General features: G+C 43.7%; 1 protein-coding gene across 1 annotated transcript in view; it reads right to left on the bottom strand.

The window, feature by feature from the left end:
• The window catches only part of SPEF2 (sperm flagellar 2), a 138,573-nt gene that overhangs the window by 37,394 nt on the left and 79,732 nt on the right, over window positions 1-21,447 (bottom strand). Inside the window, exons 21-27 of the mRNA XM_045847804.1 lie at window positions 18,649-18,776; window positions 18,427-18,565; window positions 14,667-14,804; window positions 13,559-13,707; window positions 10,341-10,521; window positions 3,755-3,902; window positions 1,774-1,902 (exon numbers count right to left, since the gene is read on the bottom strand). Coding sequence (XP_045703760.1) covers window positions 1,774-1,902; window positions 3,755-3,902; window positions 10,341-10,521; window positions 13,559-13,707; window positions 14,667-14,804; window positions 18,427-18,565; window positions 18,649-18,776 — 1,012 coding nt within the window. The remainder of the gene's footprint in view (window positions 1-1,773; window positions 1,903-3,754; window positions 3,903-10,340; window positions 10,522-13,558; window positions 13,708-14,666; window positions 14,805-18,426; window positions 18,566-18,648; window positions 18,777-21,447) is intronic.

The raw sequence follows: 21,447 nt of genomic DNA, 5'->3' as shown, positions 1-21,447 counted from the left end.
TGTACAAAGCCTCTTGATCTCCCTACTTCAGAACTTCTGGATTACAGTGCCATAGTCTTTCTCAGCACTGGGAAAACCAGAGTCCAGTCCATGTGTCCCAGGGCTTACTGCTGTCCCTGGCACACCATATGGTCTGTGGATTTTACCTATGAAGTACCTTTCCAGTCTTCCTTCTTGGCTGTTTCCGTTACCACTGGTCTAGTCTAGGCCCTGGGTGCCTAGGCACTGGGCGCTTAAACTACCCCGATGGCCTCAGTCCTGCTTTCTCTAGGTTCCTTTCCCCACCCCAAATCCAAATCTATCTCCACACTCTCTGGAGAGATGTGTCACCTGCATATGTAATCACAGTTGCTCTTGTGCTCAGAGTTCTTCTCTAGCTCCTAGTTGCCATAAGAGAAAAGGTAACTTTTTCTTGGCAGGGTCTCTGCAACCCTCCATGATGTGGCTTCCCTATGTCCCTGGTCAGTTGTTCCCAGAATGTGCCCCAGACTCCTGAGCTCCTCACTGCAGTTCACTCAGCTCGCCCCTCCCACTGCTGCTCCGATGTGTGCTCTGGGCAAACTTCTCCACATTCGGCTCATCCAGTTCAGCTCAAGCATGGATTCACCTGCTGGGGAAGTCTTTCCCGATCACCCCCAGCCCTGCCCCCACGCTCCCTTCATCCTGTAAGCCAACCTCCAACAGCCCAACATACTGTAAGGGATTGCTTACATTTCACTTCCTCTAGACCGGGATTTATTTTTGTTAGTTTTGTGTCTGTGTATATATGAGTGTGTTTCCAGTAAATACTACAGGGTTGGCGCATAGTGAAAACCCAGTAAATATTTATTGTGTGAATGAAGGAATTTAACCACAGCAGGAATCCTGTATGAATGTACTGAAAGATGAAGTAGACTTTACCGAAAGCAGAGGTGGGGATGGGCAGTGGAGGAGAAGACGTGTCCTGCCTCTCCTGACCCCACAGATCTTCCTGAGTTCAACTGACTTACTCTCAGGATTGTGGAGGCAGGTGGTAGTGGGGTGAGGGGAAGGGAGAAGAGGAGAGAAGCAAGGGATGGAAAGCATCCTTCATAGTTAATGGTCGTTGAGTAGTTAATGTGTCCCAGCTGACCCAAAGAGGCAGTTTTATGATTTTGTCATCTAATGTATTGACCACGGTTGCTTTCCGATTAGGATACTGTTGCTCAGTTTCCTGATCTTTTCAAATTCCACTTTGAAATGCATTAAAAGACAGCTTGAGGAGCCAGAAGGAGACTGTCTTTTAGTCTTTGGTATGCAGAGAGAAGGGGGCCCTTGGACGTTATGGATCCGTCACTGGCTCTCCTGTGGGCTGTGCTCCCAAGAACTCACTTGCAGGGCCTGCTCACCTCTGGATAGGGTTTATTTTCCTGATGAGATGCCTACACTGTCCTTGTTATAATATAAAGCCACCTACGTAGGTAGCTCCGAGCCTTGTTTCAATCTGTAAAATGACACCAACTCTACACTATTCTTTGTGTTTCTATTCTTTGAGATTATAATTACTGTGAGTGCTCTCCTAACTCCTTCCCAAAGTCTCTCTTTTTTTTCCTTTTTGAGAAACAAGCAAATAATTATGGGACAGTCAAACCCAGTCTTCATATCGTCATATGAAAACAGCCAACTGAATGCTGTACTTTTTAATCAGTTCGCTTTGTGTTCTCATAGACACGGTTTGAGCTGTGCAGGTGGGCTGTTGGCTTGGTGGTCTATTTTCTACCGGAAAGGATCATCTTAGTTTTTTCCAGTTACTACCTTCAAACTGCAGGGCAGCAAGATGTTCTTCCTTTATCTTGAGTCTCAGTTCGTTTTTCCTTTCCATTTCGGCAATCTCTGCTAGTGATTGTACCGCAGGAGTGTGTTCTATCACGGATGGTGATTTACCTGAAAGGCCAAGCAAACCCACCGAATAAACGCACAGCGGACACGTGCACACGCGCAGTACTTGGAAAAAGTGAGTACGACGTAAAATGTGTAGAGCCATGAACCTCTGGTGGGTGATCTGGAAAGGGGAAAACCCTGGTCCTGACGATGTGCGTGATGAAATCTTGACGGCCTTGCCCTGAGAACTCTCTGTGTGGTATCTGCGTCGGCCACAGATGCGGAGCATCATGGGCAAATGGGGCTGTGCAGCATGTGCAGATGTGGCCACTGACTCCAAAGAGGCGGCCATTCAGAGTGTGGGGACAGACGTTAGCAAACCCCAACACACTGTGGGTGCCATCAGCCACCTGCAGAAGGACCACTCCCCAAGGGTTACTTACATCAGCCATGGGTTTCCCAGGTCCTCATCGAGAAGAGACTAGAGGATAACCTCAAGAAGATATGGCTGAAATGCAGCTGATGGTCAAGAATCTGTAATCTACTTAATTATCTTGCAACGAGTACTTAACTGCAAGTACTTCAGTGGTTACACAGGAAAACTAAGCAATAAGAATGTGTTGATATTTGAGAATTTGACAGTGTGATTCTTGGTTGTGGGCCCATTTTATATAATTCCACTTAGTTCAACAAGTTGTCCTTGAAGGTCCTACCTCTAGGGTTTTAAATTTTTTGAGGAAGATATAAATGTAAACAAAGAAACCATAATAAGAGGTATTCGTTGCAATGGAGGATGCATATGTACGTCCCAGATGAAAGAGAGCTTAATCTCCTGGATTTCTATTTTACCATCTGTGAAATTAAGAGATTAGACTCAACTCGTTATTTCATTAAAGTAAATTAAAGCATTCCCTTCCAATGCTGCCTATATCATTTATCATCATCATCTTCAAGGAACCGAAGGGGCGTGTCCCTTATCACGGAGCCACTCTTCTGTTTGCTCCTAGTGCCACCCCAGCCCCGCCCCCCCTCTCAGGGCTTTGTCTTAACTCCTGCCCATGGCTGCTTACATGGACTCCCCTTGGGAAGGGTTTCCCTGGTACCTCAGCTGGAGGAAGGTGACTGTGCTCTAAAGGGACTTGTCCCTTCCCTCCCAAAGAACAATGATGGGCCACATGTGTGTCTCCGCTGCTAGCCTCCGGCTCTGTCTGGGTAGGGGCCAGGTGTTTGTCTTCCTAATATTCACCACTGTGTTCTCAGCACCCATGGGAGCGTGCTTCACAGAGCAGGTGCCTAACACACATCACAAGCACTCGCTGCATGGAGTGACGTGTTCACTCACGTACTGCCGTCTCTTCCTCTCTTGCCCCCAGTCACTGCGAAAATGTACACGTGGAAGAAGCATGCGGAGGGGAAGATAATGTTGGTGGCAGGGCTGATCCTGAAGGGTCAGGAGTTCTCGGACAACCCGAGTTTTCCTTTCCCTTTACTTTCCAGGAGGCCCTGGAGACAAGGACCTCCTTGAATAAAACCTGAGACCTGAATTGCATCTTAAACTAACATACTTATAATGAGCTTTTAAACTTCTCTCGGTCACTGCAGCAAGTGTCAGCCCCCTTGCACACACCTTTCAGGTCATGCAATGTCAGCTTGGACTTCTTTGACATGTACAGACTGTCTTCGAGGTTAATCTGACCCTGGATACACTTGGCTGTTTGGATAAAGAAGTTAGGTAGGACAGGTGTGTGACATGATTTGCCAGCTAACACCGCAGTTCACTGGAGCCTGGGTCTCCAAGTTAAACGTAGTTAAAAGCATTTAGTGGCTTAGAGGTTGGTGTGCTTTGTTAAATGCTGGTTTTCTATCACGGTGAGGTTTGAGCATCCCCAGTTCTGGATGCCAAAACCACGAATACCTTTCTCTTTTTTGTCTGGCTTTTTCTGTGTGGGTGGCTCCTTTGCGGCCTTTTTATTAGCATTCATCTGAGGAGATTTTTCTCTGGTTTCTGATGGCTGGAATTCCTTTTCTTCTTCCAGGAGCCTCTGGTGAATGTCAGCAGCCACCTGGATGTATAAGGGCAACATTTCCGTTAGGGCAACGTTTATGAAATATGGTAACCATTTGGATTTAGTCCTCAGGCCATTCCACTGAGACCGGGGCAAACAACCAGGCCACCTATTCGGTCTTAAAGAGCGCGCACTTCGATATTTTACTGAAACGGAAGCCCGGCCTTGTCCTGGGATGCAGCTTCCCCCGGGGCCAGCCACACGGGGCTGCTCCAGCCCTGCCCGCAGTGGGCGCATCCTTACGCTTTCTCGTTGTTACCTCCGGACTGTGACAGGGCCCTGGTGAGGCAAACATTTCTTTCTTTTAAATCTCTGACCCCATGGGTTTAGCCTCCCTTGTCCTTCCAAGTTCCTGTTATCACTTGGCCTTCAGTCAGGGTCATTCCCCTACATCAGTGTCTCTCAATTTTTTTTTTTTATTATTAACCCTCTTTGGAATTTTGAAACCAGCTTCTCCCAATCACATCCCCCTCCATGAAGTTTCATTCCTGTGGAAGAGATTGTATCTGTCTATGTATTTTATTATGCCTGTGTTTTATTCATAAAGTGGTTAAGCATTTTTCATGCTCCTTAACCAGTTTCGGGGAATGCATGCCCTATATTACTAACTGGGCTCGCGGACACGTGAATCCTGGGCTTCATCATAGGTGCTCATAAGGATGGCCTGTCCTACAGGCTAGCCTCAATGTTGCTTCTTAGCTCCCTCCTCTCGGGGGCCTTTTAGCTTCCCTCCATCTCAGCAGCCCCCTCCTTTCAGCCCCACATGTGTCCTGGTTTGAGAGGTGAGTTATGTGGCCATCCCATAATAGCTGATGAATGGAGAGAGCTGGGGTGCTGCCCTCACTTCCCCTCTGAGGCTGGCTCTACCCTTCAGGCCGCAGCAAAACCTTTTCCTGGGGTTTGTGCAGCTGGGGCTGTGCCTACCGTTAGCAAGATTGGACCTTTGAAATAAGTCCAGCTGCCCCCGGAGAGCTGCAGGGTGCTCCTGGGTGCAGCCCTGAGCAGCGAGAGCTGAGGGGAGACTCCGGAAAGGAAGAAGGAAAACCCGCACACACCCTGGAGGCGGGAGCCACACATAGTTCAACTTTTAAGTCTTGGCAAGACCACTGGTGAGGAAATGCTGGTCCACAGGGGTTTATTTATTTATGAAAGTGCTTCCTGTGTCCAAGCCTGGCATCATTTCTGGGGAGAACTGGGGGAGGGGCCAGGAGGAGAAAGAGGAAGTTGCGTGAAGGTGAATAGGAAGGTGAATAAAGGCTCAATCTCTGTCCACAAAGAAGCTTAGTCATGGGGGCCGGATAGACCAGCCTATTGCTGCCCGCTCCAAATTCCTGCTACACTCAACACTCCCTACACTTAGTGGAGTCCCTACTGTTCTGGGAGTGTTAAGTGTGGGCTTCACAGCTCCCGGGAGTTGGGCCAGTTCTGCTTCTTGGAATTCTCCACATAGCACCGTGTTACGTTCATAGGGGACGCCTGGGAAATGCTTGTTAATTGATGGAATTTCCTTTAACATAATATTATTCTGCAGAATACACCCACAGCTTCTTTAATGGCATCACAACCTTGCAAGGATACAGACAGGTTTCGAAGAGCAAGTCAGTATTATGTTGTTTCTAAAAGTCAGATGCTCTTTTGATAAAAATGGATTTAATGATATATACTCTACTCTAAATTCTTGGCAATGCTGAAAGCAGGCTTGTTAACACTTCTCCCTAAATTGCAAGCAATTCATTTTTTTAATCTGTTCTTGCAAAGCACTAGGTAAATTAGCAATTTCCTTTAAAATTGGATTTTCCTCCCTGGTAAACAACCTTGTGTTGGTGATGATGATGATTATAATCATCATCATCATCTTCATTGTTCTGTCTACATCCTTCAAAGACCTATGGGTCTTTCTCAAAAGAATTCACATAATTCACAACACCTCTAGCAATCTAGCTTGTGAGGCTGAAGAAATGCTAGAAATAATAATGATTTCTTTGAAATCATTGCATACCTGCTAATTAGAAGCAAGTTTTGCTAAAAATTAACACACAGTATGATAAATGGCTAGCTCAGGTAAAACGTCGGTGTAGAACAAAGCCTGAGTTCAAGTGTTCTCATTTCGGCAGCTCTAATCTCAGCTGCTATTGTTTTCCCTGAAACAACTTCCCGAATCACACCTGTCTCATCTGCAACTCAAAATCTCCTTATGGTCATGGAACATCAAAGTCATAAATGCCTATTGGAAACATAGAAGTAGGATTCAAATATAGGTAATAGTAATTACTAAACAGTCCTTTCTCCTATGCTTTCTATGTGGTTTTTAAAGTTCCACAAGGAAAATAGTATAATTTTGAATAAATATCTTAACATAATGATGTATTATATTTATAAGTTCTCAAACACTTTCATATACATTATTTCATTGAATGTTTCAACCATCCAAGAAGGAAAAGGTAAGTAAAATGCTATATATTGAGGGAATAGAAGCTTCAGATTTTCCTAAAATCACACAGCTTAATCAAGAGGGGTAGTCAGTGCTCCTTGTGTTGTAGGATGCTCTCTTACTAACAGTGCTTTAGAAATTGAAAATGTCTACGTGTCGTATTTTAAAACATCATTTCCCCCAGGTAATTTTAATGGGACTCACAAGACTTGTAAATTAGGTTTATGTAGCTCAATTAGCAATAAAAATAATGATTCATATTTTTTTCTAGAACTCCTAGCTCTGGTTTTCCACTCTCTGGTGCTTGGTAGCTTTTGTGGCCTCTGCAGGGACCCTCACTGTCACTGCCGCCCTCATGAACATGAACATCAACGTCACCTCTGTAGCAGCAGCAACCTCCCAAGGCTGGCTGTAGGGCTTAGTATTATGTTAGATATGGGCATTATTCTAGGAGTAAGGGATATAAAAGTTTTAGAATCTAGTTAGTATTCAAGAAAATAACCAACAAAATATAAATCACAAACCATAATCTAGATAATAGGGGCTAAAGAAATGAGAAAGACAGTAAGTGTTACAAGAGATTGAAGAGCATATGGTGACAGAAGGCTAGGGCTTCAGGAGACAGGCAGCTAACTGACTGGCCAGGAGTCCAGGTAGGAACTCGTCCTGAAAACTTAAAGAAAGTATGAGGTTTCCATAAATGGAAGGAAAAAGGAGCAGAACTTAGGAGAGAAAAATGGCATTAGCCAAGGTTTTGAAATAGTTAATGCCCACTGACTATATAAGAAGCAATATCTAATCAGTTTACGAGAAAGCTGAAAAGGGAAAATAATCCCAAACAATATAATCTGGAAAAAGTTAAATTAAGAAACAAAAAGTAAAATGAATAAATGAAGTTGGAAGTTAATTCTTTGGAAAGACTGATATAATTGATAAAGTTCCATGTAAGCTGATCAATAAGGTAATGTACTCATCAAGTAGGTAATATACTGTTATATTAACACTAACATAAGAGGCTATTTTAAAGAACTTTATGCCAATGAATTTGAAAATTTAAAAGTGGAAAAATTTCTAGCAAAATAAAACTTACCAAACCCAACCCATGTTTTTCCCCCCCAAGAAGAAATAGGGAATAGAAATTTCTCTATATCCATTAAAGAAAATGAGTCCCTGAGTGCAGGGAGCAACAACAACCCTTCCTGCAAACTTCTTAAAAGCCTAAGTGGCTTCTTGTTGAATGCTACCAAACATTTCATGAAGAAATAATTCCAACTTCCACAAAATCTTCCAAAACTATATCCCAATTCAACTTACGAGGTTTGTGTTACCTGGATGCTGATGGCTGACAAGTTACATGAATGAAAATTCAAAAATCCCAAACAAATTCCTTGGAAGACAAAGTCAGTGATGTCTAAGAAGGATGAAGCTTCATCACAACATTGGACTTAAGTTTCACATTAAAAAATTGACTGATAAATTTCACATAATACAAAATAGAGAAAAAAATCATCTGGTAATCTCAACAGATGCAGAAAAAGCATTTGATAACACAGTTCATTAAAAAACCCTCACAGTAAGCTAGAAGTGAAAAGGAATTTCCATGGTCTAATGAACACTACCTGAAAAAACATCTACAACCAACGTTTTCATGGGTCTTGACAAGCTGATGGGAACATGTATATGGAAAGCCAAAATGCCTAGAAGAGCCAGAATGCTCTTGAGAGATGGCAAGGTGGGAAGGTTACCTCATAAGGTTATGAGCATCCAGATAACAAATAAATGGTATAGTAGGTGTGGTCTGAGTGTAAGGATAGGCAAATAGAGCAATGGAGCAGGCCTTGTTTATGATAGGTGGTCATCTAGCTGCTGACAATGATGACCCTGCAGTCAAATGGGGCCAGGATTTAGTGTTGCCTAGGAAAGTGGAAGTACTCTGTATAGTACTGTCTGCTGACACTGAAGGTGGCACACTCTTCTAGGTATGTACCCAATAGTAAGAGGTGCATGTGCTCATCCATGGGCAGGTACGGGAGTGTCCATCACAGCAGTACCCAGAAGGGCACTAGACTGGGAGCCCGGATGGGTATCCGGTTAAGTGAAGTGTGAGGTATTTTTATAGTGAAACACTACACAGCAACAAAATTGAACAGAATACAGCTACACTGAATAGGACAGGATGAATTTCACAAATACTATGAAGCAAAAGAAGACACAAAGAGACAGAAGGCATGAGTCTGTTTATTTAAAGCTCAAAAGCAAGCAAAACTGACCCATACTGTTTAGAGTTATAAATATGGGTAAAAAAAAACCTCTTAAGAAAAATCAAGGAAATGATTACTAAACAGGTGAAATGAGGTTCTCTTTTGCAGGGATGAGGGCGTTAGGGTGGGGAAGGGCCACAAGAAGGACTGGGCAGGTGCTGACTTTTTCTTTTTCTCCATGGGGTGGTTCCATGAGTATGCACTTGGGTGGGTTCTTTAGGCCATTCAATTACATTTTGTGCACTTTTCTTTTTCTTTTTTTTTTAAGATTTTATTTATTTATTTTTAGAGAGGGAAGGGAGGAGGGGAGGGAGAGAGAGAGAGAGAGAGAGAGAGAGAGAGAGAGAGAGAGAGGGAAACATCAGTGTGCGGTTGCTGGGGGTCATGGCCTGCAACCCAGGCATGTATCCTGGCTGGGAATCGAACCTGGGACACTTTGGTTCCCAGCCCACGCTCAATCCGCTGAGCTACACCAGCCAGGAACAATTCGTGCGCTTTTCTTACGTGAGACAAAATGCACACTCAAATGATTTTTAAAAGAAATAAGACAATGAGAAGAACTGACAATCGCTCTTGAGAGGGTGAAGAGAAAGACAGTAGCACAAAAGCGGGTGTGGCAGAAAGGAGGCACTGAGGGTGCTGCGGGACACCGCCAGAGAGAGAACCCTGGAGGCAGAGTGGCCAGGAAGGGACCTGGACAATGCCCGATCTCCAAGGGAGACTGTGATGCGAGAGCCTCTTCCACCTTTTCCATAAAGCCGTTGGGAAGTTGGCACTGCTTTCCGTTCAACTGCGATAGCTCAGGGAGGATCAGAAGGAATGAAGGTGGGAACCGCGTTTGCGGACTCAGGGCTGCAGGGCGATGTTAACAGTGGTCCTCCAAGTTAGACTGTGAGTGGGCGAGGCTGCTGCCTGGACTGTGGTCGCCTGTGTGCCCTCCCTGTGTCCTTGCATTTGGTTCAGGCTCAGGCAGGGACTGTCATCTTTTTACCTCCCAGGGAAGGTGGAAAGGACGTGAAACCTGAAGTCATACAGACCCAGAATCCAACCTTATCTCTGACACTCACCTGATGAGTGTGACCTGGGGCAAGTTTCTTAACCGTTTTGCACCTTCATTTTCCAATGTAAAGAGGGTAATAACACCTCACAGGTGATGTAGGTAAAATGCCCAGTGGAGGTTATACACTAGGGTCCAAAAGGGCAGATTTATATTTTGCTTGGTTCTGTAAATTTTTAAAATTTTGATTTTATTTTTAACATATTAAAATATGAATTTTCATATTTCACATAAAAATATGCACTTCTGGCTTTTCTTAGAGAATTAAAAATCTAGTCATACTGAGCATCATCCTTAAATGGCAAAGTTGGTTAGGGCTGAGAATCCCATGCATCTGCAGACAATGGTGTGACTTCCATTTGGCCACAGTCCCTGCCCTCCCTACTGCCTTACACTCAACCCACCTCAATGAGGTCTCTTGATTGGCCCTTGGGGGCCCTGCACTGGGAAGTCTGTCTGGCCCAGCATAGAAAATAACCTAAGTGTTGGTTCACTCCTTTCTTAATCTCATGTAATTGCTGTTTTTAATTGTTTCACTTTGTATTTCTTTTGGGGAGAAGTTGAAATATAAATGTATACAATGCCCGTGAACATAATGTAAATTTTTCACCCGTAGCATGTCACCGACAGTGGTATGTAATGTGTGGGCATTACTGTGAGGACAGACAGGAGAAAGCACAGCTCACCATGTGAGACACCGCCAAGGAGGCCTGCTGCCAGGTGTCCATCACCAGCTTCTCGTCCACCTCGAGGTTTAACTCTACTTTTTCCAGCGAGTGGTCAATCTTGCCTTTCAGGATGGTTTTTGGTTTGGATTTGGATATGGCTGAATCCGGAGAAACGGATATTCGAGAAGCTAGAGGAATTCTTTGGAAAACAAAAAAGAAACATAAAGATTTTATTTAACAGGATTCTACTTTCCATGACCATGCAAATTTTGTTGTCTTGCTTTAAATCTCAATTTTCAAACTTCTCCCGGTAAAACTCTTTAAACAAAGAAAAGACTATAAAAGACTATATTCATGGGTTTTTTTTTTTTGTGGTCTAGAATATCTTAAAAGCAAGAGGAAACTAGAAACAATGACAAAACTTAATTTTCAGGTTTAATTCTTAGTGATTATGAGGAGGGGATTCAATGATGGCAATTATGAAGAAAAGCAATTTTGAAATTTATCCAGGACATAAGCTGCCGACGAGGAGTAAATAAATCATCCAGGAGAAAGCAAACCTCATGGAACTGGGCATCACTTCTTTAAGATGACCAGCATTTGGCCTCCTGAAGTGGACAGTTAAAAAGCAGAGTGTGCAAGGGGGTTTCCCAGGGAGATGATAACGTTTTGGCCGTGAGTGGAGAAGAGCTCCGGGAGCCCCCCCTCTTGTCTATGGGTGGCCGAGCCCCGCTCTCGGTTCTGTAAAGTGATGTGGGAACACAGAGCCACATTCTCCCTCCCCCTTCTGTCAGTCTTATCGCTGCTCCACGTAGAAAGTTCAGGGCTGCCCCAGGAATATTCTATTCCTTCACGATCCCAGGATCTCAAAGGCTGACAGGGGCAGGAGAGATCCACGGGCCAGAATGCTTGCTGTGACTGGCACCTGCCTCGGTGACAGAAAGTGAGAGCTTGGAGCTTGGGCAAGGGGTGGGGCTCCAGAGATGCCTTTGCTGGACCTTGTGGAGGAGAGTCAGGAGCAGTAATGAGAACGCACAGTTGCTAAGGCAGAGTCAAGTTGCGGGGGCACCGAGCAGTGGTTCAAAAAGCTACTCATGAACCCCTGCAAACAATTAGCTGGCCTTGTTTTGAAGCATCAGACAGGGTTTCTTGAACTTGGCTCTTTGGTTCTCAGAGTAACTAGTAATTACTAATTATTAGGTATTAGCTAATTATTAGTTATTATATGTTTGTTGAAGGGATAGAGTTACCCCTTTAACAAACTATGTAAAAATGCTTAACACTGTGCTGGTTTCCCTGCATTTGTTAAAGAGACTGTGGTTGACTGGTGGCTTGGCTGATGCACTGATTAAGAGTAGACTCCCAGCAGTGATTTGAGGTTAAGATTGGTGCTGTGTTGTTTTGCAGAAAATAAGAACTGGCTGTGCTTTTGCCCCATGTCATTCTCCTAACCAACATTAACAGCTTTCCCATTATGCCTCTGTTGCTATTTTTGAGCTAAGGACGGAATGCACTGCTTCTGTAGACACTCAAACTTGGCGTCTCTTGATGGCTCCAACGGTTCATATTGCCTTTGGAATTTTTTATTGCTTTTAATTTCAAAGTTCTCCGTCAGCAGCTTGCCGACTTAATCGTGTCTCCTGCGTCTGTATCTTCTGTCTTCTTGCTTACAGACGGGCCTGACGGGGGTGTGCTGGGACTAGATGGAAGAGGTCTAGAGGGAGAAGAAAGGGGCTGCAGGGCACCGGGTAACCCCACTGTGTTCAGGTTCATTCGAGTCCTTTCTGGAAAAGGGGAGGGCGAAACAAACAAAGCAAGAACACGCGATGCTCACAATGAAAACAGTGCACGTCAGTGAGAACAGTGTAACTGTCACAGTATGCCATGACAATTACAGTCACCACTTAATGAGAATTACTGGGAGTAGGTCTCAGGTCTTCTGATTCCGCACGTGGTTCTCGGTGCCCTGAGGATTTCGATTTCCACGATCTTCACGACAACCCGGCTTTGCGGTCAAGGACACCCAGGCTTAGGAGAGCTGCAGAGACCTTCCCAAGCAGTCCCGTTATCTGACATCGCGGACGTACGGCTGGGAAATAGCAGACCCCGGGGTGAAGCCAGATCCGTCTGACTCAAAACTCACCCACTGCCCCACATTCAGTTTGAGCGGCTCCTGCCACCTGTATTGACTGAGCAAGCTTGTACAATAGAGTACGTGCACTACTTTCAATCTACAATACATAGCTCACCTCCTTGGAGATTAGATTGAATGTTCAGTGCCTGTGTATCAGCTAAAAAATCTAACTTCTTCCCCCACTTCATACCCGCAGTTTCTTGCTTTCTCATGATCTGATGACTGATCATAAGAAAAGCTACTTTAATTCTTAATTCTATTTGATTAATTTATTTTCATTAATTCAGATAATTTTAATTTTTTTGCGTTTTCTCTCTTACTACTTTATTTTAATTCTGATTTTTTGCTCTTTCAGTGTTTTATGGTTGGGAGCCACATCACATGACTTACCATCGCTCTCACCCCCTCTTTCTTAAGGACAGTTTTCTGCCTGTTTACAGCCCCTCTCCCATCCCTACCCGCTGGGTCTATAAAAATTATTTATAAAACTTGTATATTGCACAGGTGTGTTTAGTTGAAAATATAGTTTTTGTTCTACCTTTACCACCAAGTTAACTTTCTGGCGGGCACAAATCTCATGTTAGATTATTAACGTCTTTGAGGCTCATGAAGTCATATTCACATATGACTAAGGCTTCACTGTTTCTCAGTTTTCTTACCTGTAAAAGAGAACTCATAGCCCCTTCAATCTTCATTTATATCACATGACACACACACACACACAGACAGAGGAGCTTGGGACCTTTCATAAAGGGACAGCGGTTCACTGTCCGTCACTGGAAATCTTTGAGGTCAAAAGTGTTTTCAGAATTCAGAATCCATACATACTACATTCTCCCTAACACCCCTAGCAGGGCCTGTGGAAGTGTTCCGTAACAAAACACACTATACCTCTGCGGCAAAAATGAGTAAATATTCCCGATAAGTGGGATAAAGACACACGTCGATAGTCTAAAGTGGAAGTTAGAGAAAGTGTTCAGTTTTTAGAGCTGTTTTGGGTTTGCAGATACAGGGGTGTGTTTTTGTGTTAGTGGTATTCAACTTCAAAGCACGGGGCTCTATGCTCGGAGCGGGTGCGGTGCGGCCCGGTGGCCTGCCTTACCTAAGGTGGCTTTCCGAAGCGTCTCTGTTGTCCTGTTGGAGCAGCGGGAGGTGAGTGAATTTCTTGTCTTCCATTGGGATTTTGCATTCCATTGCCCGGTAATAATCTTGAAGGAGTCTCTTCGTATCTTGAAAACGGTTCAGTTCTGCCTTTCATAGCAAATAGAATGTTAATTCCCAAGAAAAAACCAAACTTATCTGTACATATTTTCTCTATAAGCTCTGTGAGCACTATTCTAAAACATTCAGGTTGAAATAAGTTTTCTGGAAATGAAGACCAAGATGGAAACAGAGGCATGGATGCATGGAACAGAGTGACGGCTGTCAGGGGGTCATGGGTTGGGGGGCTGGTTGGGAGGAGGTGCAGCCACCTCTAGGACTGGGAAGCATCAAGGCAGAGAGCCCCTAGTCTCAGTTCCTTTGGGAGGGTGACTTGCTTCAAGTGGTATGATTTCCTCCCGTCACGAGAACAGGAGAAAGTCTACCCTCTCTTCAGGCAGGCCCAGTTAGAAAGCACAGGTAGACGATTGCTTGCCCTTCCCCTCCACCCTTGTTCTGGGCAGAGCTGGGTAGCCACACCTGGTCTGTGCTCTCCCCCTGTTGTTGACAGTCGTCTGGGAATAAAACCAGTCTGTCTACATGTCCAGTGCGACTGTCTGTTTAACAGGCTGCAAATCTAAGTCCATCAGGTTCCGATGAATGGCCTGCTTTTCAATCCAGACACAACCTTGTTTCTGGAATCCGATGCCTGCAGAGTCTGATCTAGCCCACACCTGGGGCCAGGGCCACTTCAGGCGTCCACTGTGAGAGGCTAACGAGGCAACAACTGTCAGGGTCCCCATCGCTGCTGTCCCTGCCACAGCTCTAGGTCATCTGGAAGCTGAGCTGGTGAGTGGTTGCTCAAGACCCCGTCAGTTCTGGAGCTGGTTTGGCTGGGACCAAAAAGATTTATTTCAGCTTTTACCTTCCTCTGCTTGGAGCTCAGGGCGGGCAGAGTGCTGCGGGTAAAATGAGCCCTGGACAGACCCTTCCCGTTCCCCAAGGCCTGGTTACGGGAGCAATGTGGCTGTGGTGGGAAGAGTCTGGGTCACGGTGACCGGCGCTCTTACCTGCATGAGCGAGAAGAAGTGGTTCATCATTATTCCCACGGAGTCCTGCAACCAGCTCTTGTTAATGATGTCCAGACGCTCCTGCTCAGCCTCCTCCTTCCGGGTGTCGCATATGTCCCACAGGCGGTCTCGTAAATCCTGGACAGAGAGAAACCTCGCTGTCACGCGTTAGGGGCACGGCTCCAATGACCTCAGTGGGATAAAACTAAAATCCTTTGCCTGTCTTAAAAATGTCCCTAAAGAAAATTTACACCTAATGCACTTCACTCAACAAATGTTTATTTGCGTCCTAGTCCACCTGAAAGACACCAAATCACATGCCTGTGTCTGCCACAAATGCACTGCAGGTCACCTTACTCGTGGTGGCTGCGTTTTCTGTGGTCTAGCCCTTCCTCCAAAAACACTGCCACTGCATTAAAGTCTGCAAGTCAAAAACTGTAGCAAGGAAATGGAGAGAAATGTAGCAGTCACAGAGGTTCTTACTTTACTTCCATCAGTTTTTTGTAAGATCATGGAGGTATAAGAATGTAAAAAAAAGAATAGAGTAATTGCTTCAATCTGAGTGACCTATGACACTGTAGAAACTGAATGTGATATAAGGGCCCATCCAAAACCTCAAGGGCCTGAAGCAAATGCAGGTTTATTTTTTTAAACTTCACGGGTTTCTTTACTCTATCCCGCCTAGGGTCCGCTGCTAAAAAGAATGATAATATTAATGTGGTTGACTTGGCCCAAACTTACTGAACCTTCCAAATAGAGACTCTGAGTTATTTTCTAGTATCCATCTTAAATAAATAATTAAAATAAATTTAAAAATTAAAATAAGTTGAAGAATATTAAAATAAATTAATTATATAATCTTGGAGTAGAGATGTGTGTTTTATCCTCACCTGAGGACATTTTTCTCATTCTTTTTAGAGAGAGAGAGGGAAACATCAATGAGAGAAGGGAAAGGGAGAGATAGAGAGAAACATCAATGAGAGAGAGAAGCATCAATTGGTTGCCTCCCATCCGCACTTCTGTTGCCCCGAAGGGGGACCTGCCCCGGAACCTTTAGGTTTATGGGATGTCACTGCGACCAGCACAGCCACACTGGCCACAGCTAGAGATATAATTTTTAAATTGACCACAAAGACAAGCTATACAGAAAAAATGTCTATATTTATCTATACAAATGAAAGGACTTCTGTATATTAAAACTCAGCTAAAATGATAGAAAGGCAAGTGCCCGTCTAGTTGCTGGGTGGGATGCTGCTTGACTCATGAATCCCTTCGTAGAACCAATTAGATCTTTAAAAAATAATAATATAACAGCAAACATCAAACTGGGAATATATTTATAATATATGAGCAAGCAATGGTTTATGTCCTCAATATAGAAAGAGGTCTTAGAGATCAATAAAAAAAAGAGCACACTCCAAACAGAAAAATCAAAAGAAATCATAAACAGTCTTCAGGAGGAAGAGAAATAAACAATAAACGTATGAAAAAATAGTCAACTTCTATTGTAAAAACAGAAATGCAAATTACAGAAAAGATCTACCCGTATTTTGCCCTGTATAATGTGCACCCATGTTTCTGGCTTAAACTTTCAGGAAAAAAATCTTTCATTTTAATTTTTTACTTCCATTTTTTATTTGTTTGTATTTAGATATTCAGGAAAAAAATCTTTCATTTTAATTTTTTTTAAAGATTTTATTTATTTATTTTTAGAGAGGGAAGGGAGGAAGATAGAGAGAAACATCAATGTGCGGTTGCTGGGGGCCATGGCCTGCAACTCAGGCATGTACCCTGGTTGGGAATCGAACCTGGGACACTTTGGTTCCCAGCCCACGCTCAATCCACTGAGCTACACCAGCCAGGGCTTCATTTTAATTTTTTAATTCCATTTTGTATTTGTTTGTATTTAGATACTTGTTTTTTGTATTACAAAGGAATTTTAGCACTTATTTTTGAACATACAGATATTGTTATTGCTTTCTAGAGTTATACTTTTAATGCATAAGCATAAATAAAAGAATTAGAAACATTTATATAGATACAAATTAGTACTACCCATGTATAATGTGCATCCTTATTATTCTCTCAAAAGTTTGGGCAAGAAATTGTGCATTATACATGGCAAAATACAGTACATATATTTGCCCATTACATTGGCAAAAATTAACAAAAAAGATAGAACCAAGTAATTGATGCATTCCCATAATCTGTTACTTGCAGTAAAAATTGTAGTTTTTTAAGGTGTTTAAAAACCTATCTAATTTTATTAACCAATGTCACCCCCATAAATTCAATGAAGAATGAACAATAAAAATACTGAAAAAATAAGCATCATTTTAGATCTAACAGTTTCACTTTCTTGAAATTTGCCCCCCAAAATAATTGAGGATGTGGTAAATATCTAACTGGATTAAATTTTACTATATAATTCTCTAAAATATAAAGTTGGTGCTCAACAGACATTTGTAAATATATTATGATATAGTCAATTAGTGAAATATCTTTTAGATATCAGAAATAATGAGGTAGATGAGTTTTTGTAGGGAAAGAAAACATGTTCTATGTTGGAAAAGAATGTTACAAAATAATATCTATGTTGCAGTCACATATTTTGCAAAAAATGATTGTCCCAAACTGATAACAATGGTTATCGAATGGCAATGGGATTATGGATTTGCCATTTTAAGTTTTGCTTCTTTTTATTATCTAATTTATCTAAACAAATGTGATACAGTCGAACTCAGAAAGAAAATCCCATATAAGCTATTTTAAATGTAAAAACTTTCTCTTTCGATCAACAATCACCTGACTGATATGGGGAAGACGTTTGTAGGAGTGCTGACATCATGAATAAGCAGGAAAGATAGAAAAGGCAGGTATGTTTTGGATTTACATAGCAATTAACAACTGTTGGAGGAACATCTAAGAACAGGTAAAATCCTTCGGCTTTACTGGGACAATGGTTAATTCAATGCCTCTTGAGTTAAACTCTCCAGCGCCCTGCCCAGCCAAGTCACCGTGATGCCTTCACTGAATTTTAATAGCTTCTCACATGGTCTCCCTGCTGGGCTCCCTGCTGCTTTTATTCCCCTGTAGACTCTTTTAGACCCGGGCCTGAAGGCTCCGACTCTCACTCAGACCCTAATAATGGCCTTCCGGGCCTCAGATAACTGGTCTCCTGGGGGCTCTCCGACCCCCTCATCCACCCCTCTGGCCCATGCTCAGTCTGTGCCAGCCTCACCTGCCTCTTTGCTGTTCTTCACGCACACCAAGCACCCGCCCCCCCCACTCCCAGTGCCTTTCTTCACCTTTGTTTCCCCTGTGACTGACGCACTCTCACCCAAGTGTCTATGTGGCTCACTCAGTGGCTTCCGAACTGAGTTTGCTCAAATGCCAACCTTCTCAGTGGGCCTTTCCATAGTCACTCTTGAAAGTAAGCCTTCAGCACCCTGGCTGGCATAGCTCAGTGGATTGAGCGCGGGCTGCAAACCAAAGTGTCGCAGGTTTGATTCCCAGTCAGGGCACATGCCTGGGTTGCAGGCCACAGCCCCCAGCAACCGCACATTGATGTTTCTCTCTCTCTTTCTCCCTCCCTTCCCTCTCTAAAAATAAATAAATAAAATCTTAAAAAAAAAGTAAGCCTTCAGACCACTTCCCTCCTCACCCTCACACCTCACGGAAGCAAGAGAGGGGATGGATTCGGGTTCTGCGAGGTCTGAGGGTGTGGACAGCTGGCCCAGCAGGTCAGAGGCTCCCTTACGTTCACTCTCTGGTGGACTTCCGCCTTGGTCTCCTCGTCGTCCCACAGGTCTTCAGGAATCGAGTTGAAGTCGGCCTGCCATTGGGATACAAAGTCTTGCTTGTGATCTGGGCGCCTTAGAAACTGCTGGAAACTTGTCCTGGAAGGTATCGAGAGGATGAGCTGCAGCTTGCATGTCCCGCCTGTCAACCCCACACTCCCAGCGTCGGAAGCTTCGCTCACCTGATCTCATACAAGAAGGTGACCACAATATGCCAGTCTTCTCTCAGGTGCCTGAGCACCGTTCTGACGGAGTCTATGTAGGAATTTTCTATTAGTTCCCAGTAAGGCACTAAAAATGAAGGTATTTCCTGTTAAATAGTAAAGCGTACAAATCAGTTTCAAAGAGGATATTCTTCTGAATAATTGAGCCAAAACAGCGATAATAAACAAGAAGATCAAGATACAACAGCTAATATTTAAAACATTTTCTCTGAAGCTTCTTGGGTTTTTTCCCTTTCCTTCCCCAGCTAACCCTTGAGCATATCTGTCTCTCAAGGCCAGGAGCAATGGTTGTCTTACCCTCCACTTTGCAGTTTTCCCTATAATTTCTACAGTGTCTGGGGAACATAGTAGGTGCTCAAGAAATATTTATTGAATGAATAAACTGTCACAGATGTCGCATTTCACCTAAACTGGAAAATTGCTTTGTATGGGGAACACCTAGTGTTCATTGTCAGTGATGAGGGGTTATTTCTCTGAATTCATCCAAGAGATTTTATCTTTGCTCTGTGCACCATGAAAATTTATGTTGTCTTTAATAATGCAAATGAACAATCAAAACCAAGAAATAGTCAAAATGAAATAAAACCAAAGATACTGATATTCAATATAAATTTGCAATGCTACTTATTTCCTTATTGACTGGGCCTTTGTTTACTCAGGGAATCACACACAGGGACCTTAGCAGGCATCTGGGCCAATGTTCTCTCCGACTCAGAAACGCCAAGTGCTACAAATTTTCCAGTCTCTCCATGCACCTCACTGATGCATTCAGCCTGACGTTCTAAGACAGCCCCTACAGTGTCACGTAACTCATGCTACTGGAAAATTCTTCCCAGTGTTGAGCAGAAATTTGCCTTCCTGCAGTTTCCCCTTCTCAGCCTCACTGTGCCCTTTGGAGACGGACAGGCTACATTTGCACAGCCTTCCCTAGGACTGCCTGTCAAATATGCAGAGATATTACCAAGGAGAGGCAGGCTGGAATGCAGAAACTGGTTGTTTTGGGATTCCCAGCATCCACTGCAGCACGTAACAGGTACTCAGTAAATGTGCATGTGAATGGAAGTCGACTCACCTGAACCATTTTATCATCCGTTAAAATTTTAGAACACTGGATGACTCCATCTAGTTTTGAAAGCCTATGGTTCTATGTCCAACTATACTGCAAATATTCTTTCGTCTAAATCAAATATTTACACTTCCATTAATGTTCCTCATGCACTACTTATCTCCTTTTCCTTACCCTCTCTGGTTTCTCGTTTGTCATGATCTCTCCTAAAGGATGTGGTATTCAGAACGGTGCTGAAGACCACTTTAAACGAGCCCACTGCTAAACCTCTCTCCTGTTTGACTTCAATCCATGAATTAACACTCTCTGCATGAAGAGTTACCACCGAAGAATGGACCCAATCAAACTAATATCCTACTCGCAGATCTCATTCATCTGCAAGAACTTCGTGAGAAATGGTCAAGTACTGTTTTGCACTCCAGATGCATGATGTCTGTGGCACCTCCTTGACTCACCTATCCGACCTTGTAATCAAGGAAAAGGAATGAGCCAGTTCAGCAGGATTGAGCCTTAATGAACCTGGGTGGGCTCTGGGTGATTATTTTTGTGTTTTGTGAGTGCTCAGAAGTCATGATTTAATAATTATGTCTCAACTTCTGTCAGGGATTAATATATAGATTTTTGGTCTGTATGTTACTAAATCTCATCTGCCTTTCACCAAATATCTAGGCATTTGCCTACATCTGGTCTTCCAGAATCTCTTGTATCTTCTGTGATTTGAGTGGTTGATAATGTCATGTCTCTAGATTCTTCCAGTCTCTGGGATGTAATGTAAGTCTCTAGGTCTGGGGACTCAAAATCATGAGACATGACTGAATGTTCAGATCTATCCTTTGCAATTAAATATGACCCTTGTCCCTGGAGAAGACTAAGCATAAGAGCGAATTGGTAGGCAAAGCAGATATTCCCCAAAGCTTCAGAACTGGAAAGCGAAGACCTCTCACTTCAATGGCCTCCTTGGTTCTCTCTGCACCTTCCCTTGTGGCTGGCACAGGAAGAGGGACTGAGGCTCTCCTTGAACTTGGCTGCTGACTCCACCTGAGAGAGCCAGGTATGGAAGCAATCTCTCTTTCTCCTTTTCTCTCCTGCCCCTACCATGTCTCTTGAGCTAATAGATCTGGGGTCCTTTGTAGACCTGGAACTAGTGTTACCAGATAAAGTATAAGATGCCCAATTAAACTTGTCAATCATCTGAAATTCAAGTTTAACTGGGCCTCTCTTTCCTCTTCCTTGCAAGTAAGTGCTGCAACTTGTGTGAGAAGCTGAGAGTGGGAAAAGGACTAGAGTGGATCCTGTGGCCTGCTTTGTTTTACAGGATTCTTCTGGCTCTAGAGAAGGCGTTTTCTCCATGGTTTTGTCTAGGTAACTAGAAGTCCGTGCTGTACACCTTCTTGTTGTCTTTCATTCTTCAGCCTGCTCAGTGCCCTGGAAGACCAGCTTATGAGAACGACTTCAGGGAACACCTTTGCCCTCCAACCCCGGGGCAAGTGATGAGGGAGCAGGAAGAACGGGAGGCCTGGGATGTATGTCCCTGCTCCTTTCTGCTGGGTCACTGCATGTGGGCGGCTGCGTCCCTCTGCTGAAGGTCACGGTCCTGTCCGATGGCCCCCTCCACGCAGAGGTCCTCTGGAGGGTCCTCTCCTTCTCAGCCTAGGGGCCACTGTGGCTCCCAGGTGTCCCTCTTTTGGAGA

Source organism: Phyllostomus hastatus, unplaced genomic scaffold, assembly GCF_019186645.2.
Source record: "Phyllostomus hastatus isolate PE091 unplaced genomic scaffold, TTU_PhHast_1.1 phas_contig_58, whole genome shotgun sequence".
NCBI lineage: Eukaryota > Metazoa > Chordata > Mammalia > Chiroptera > Phyllostomidae > Phyllostomus > Phyllostomus hastatus.
This window is presented reverse-complemented; position numbering and strand designations above follow the sequence as displayed.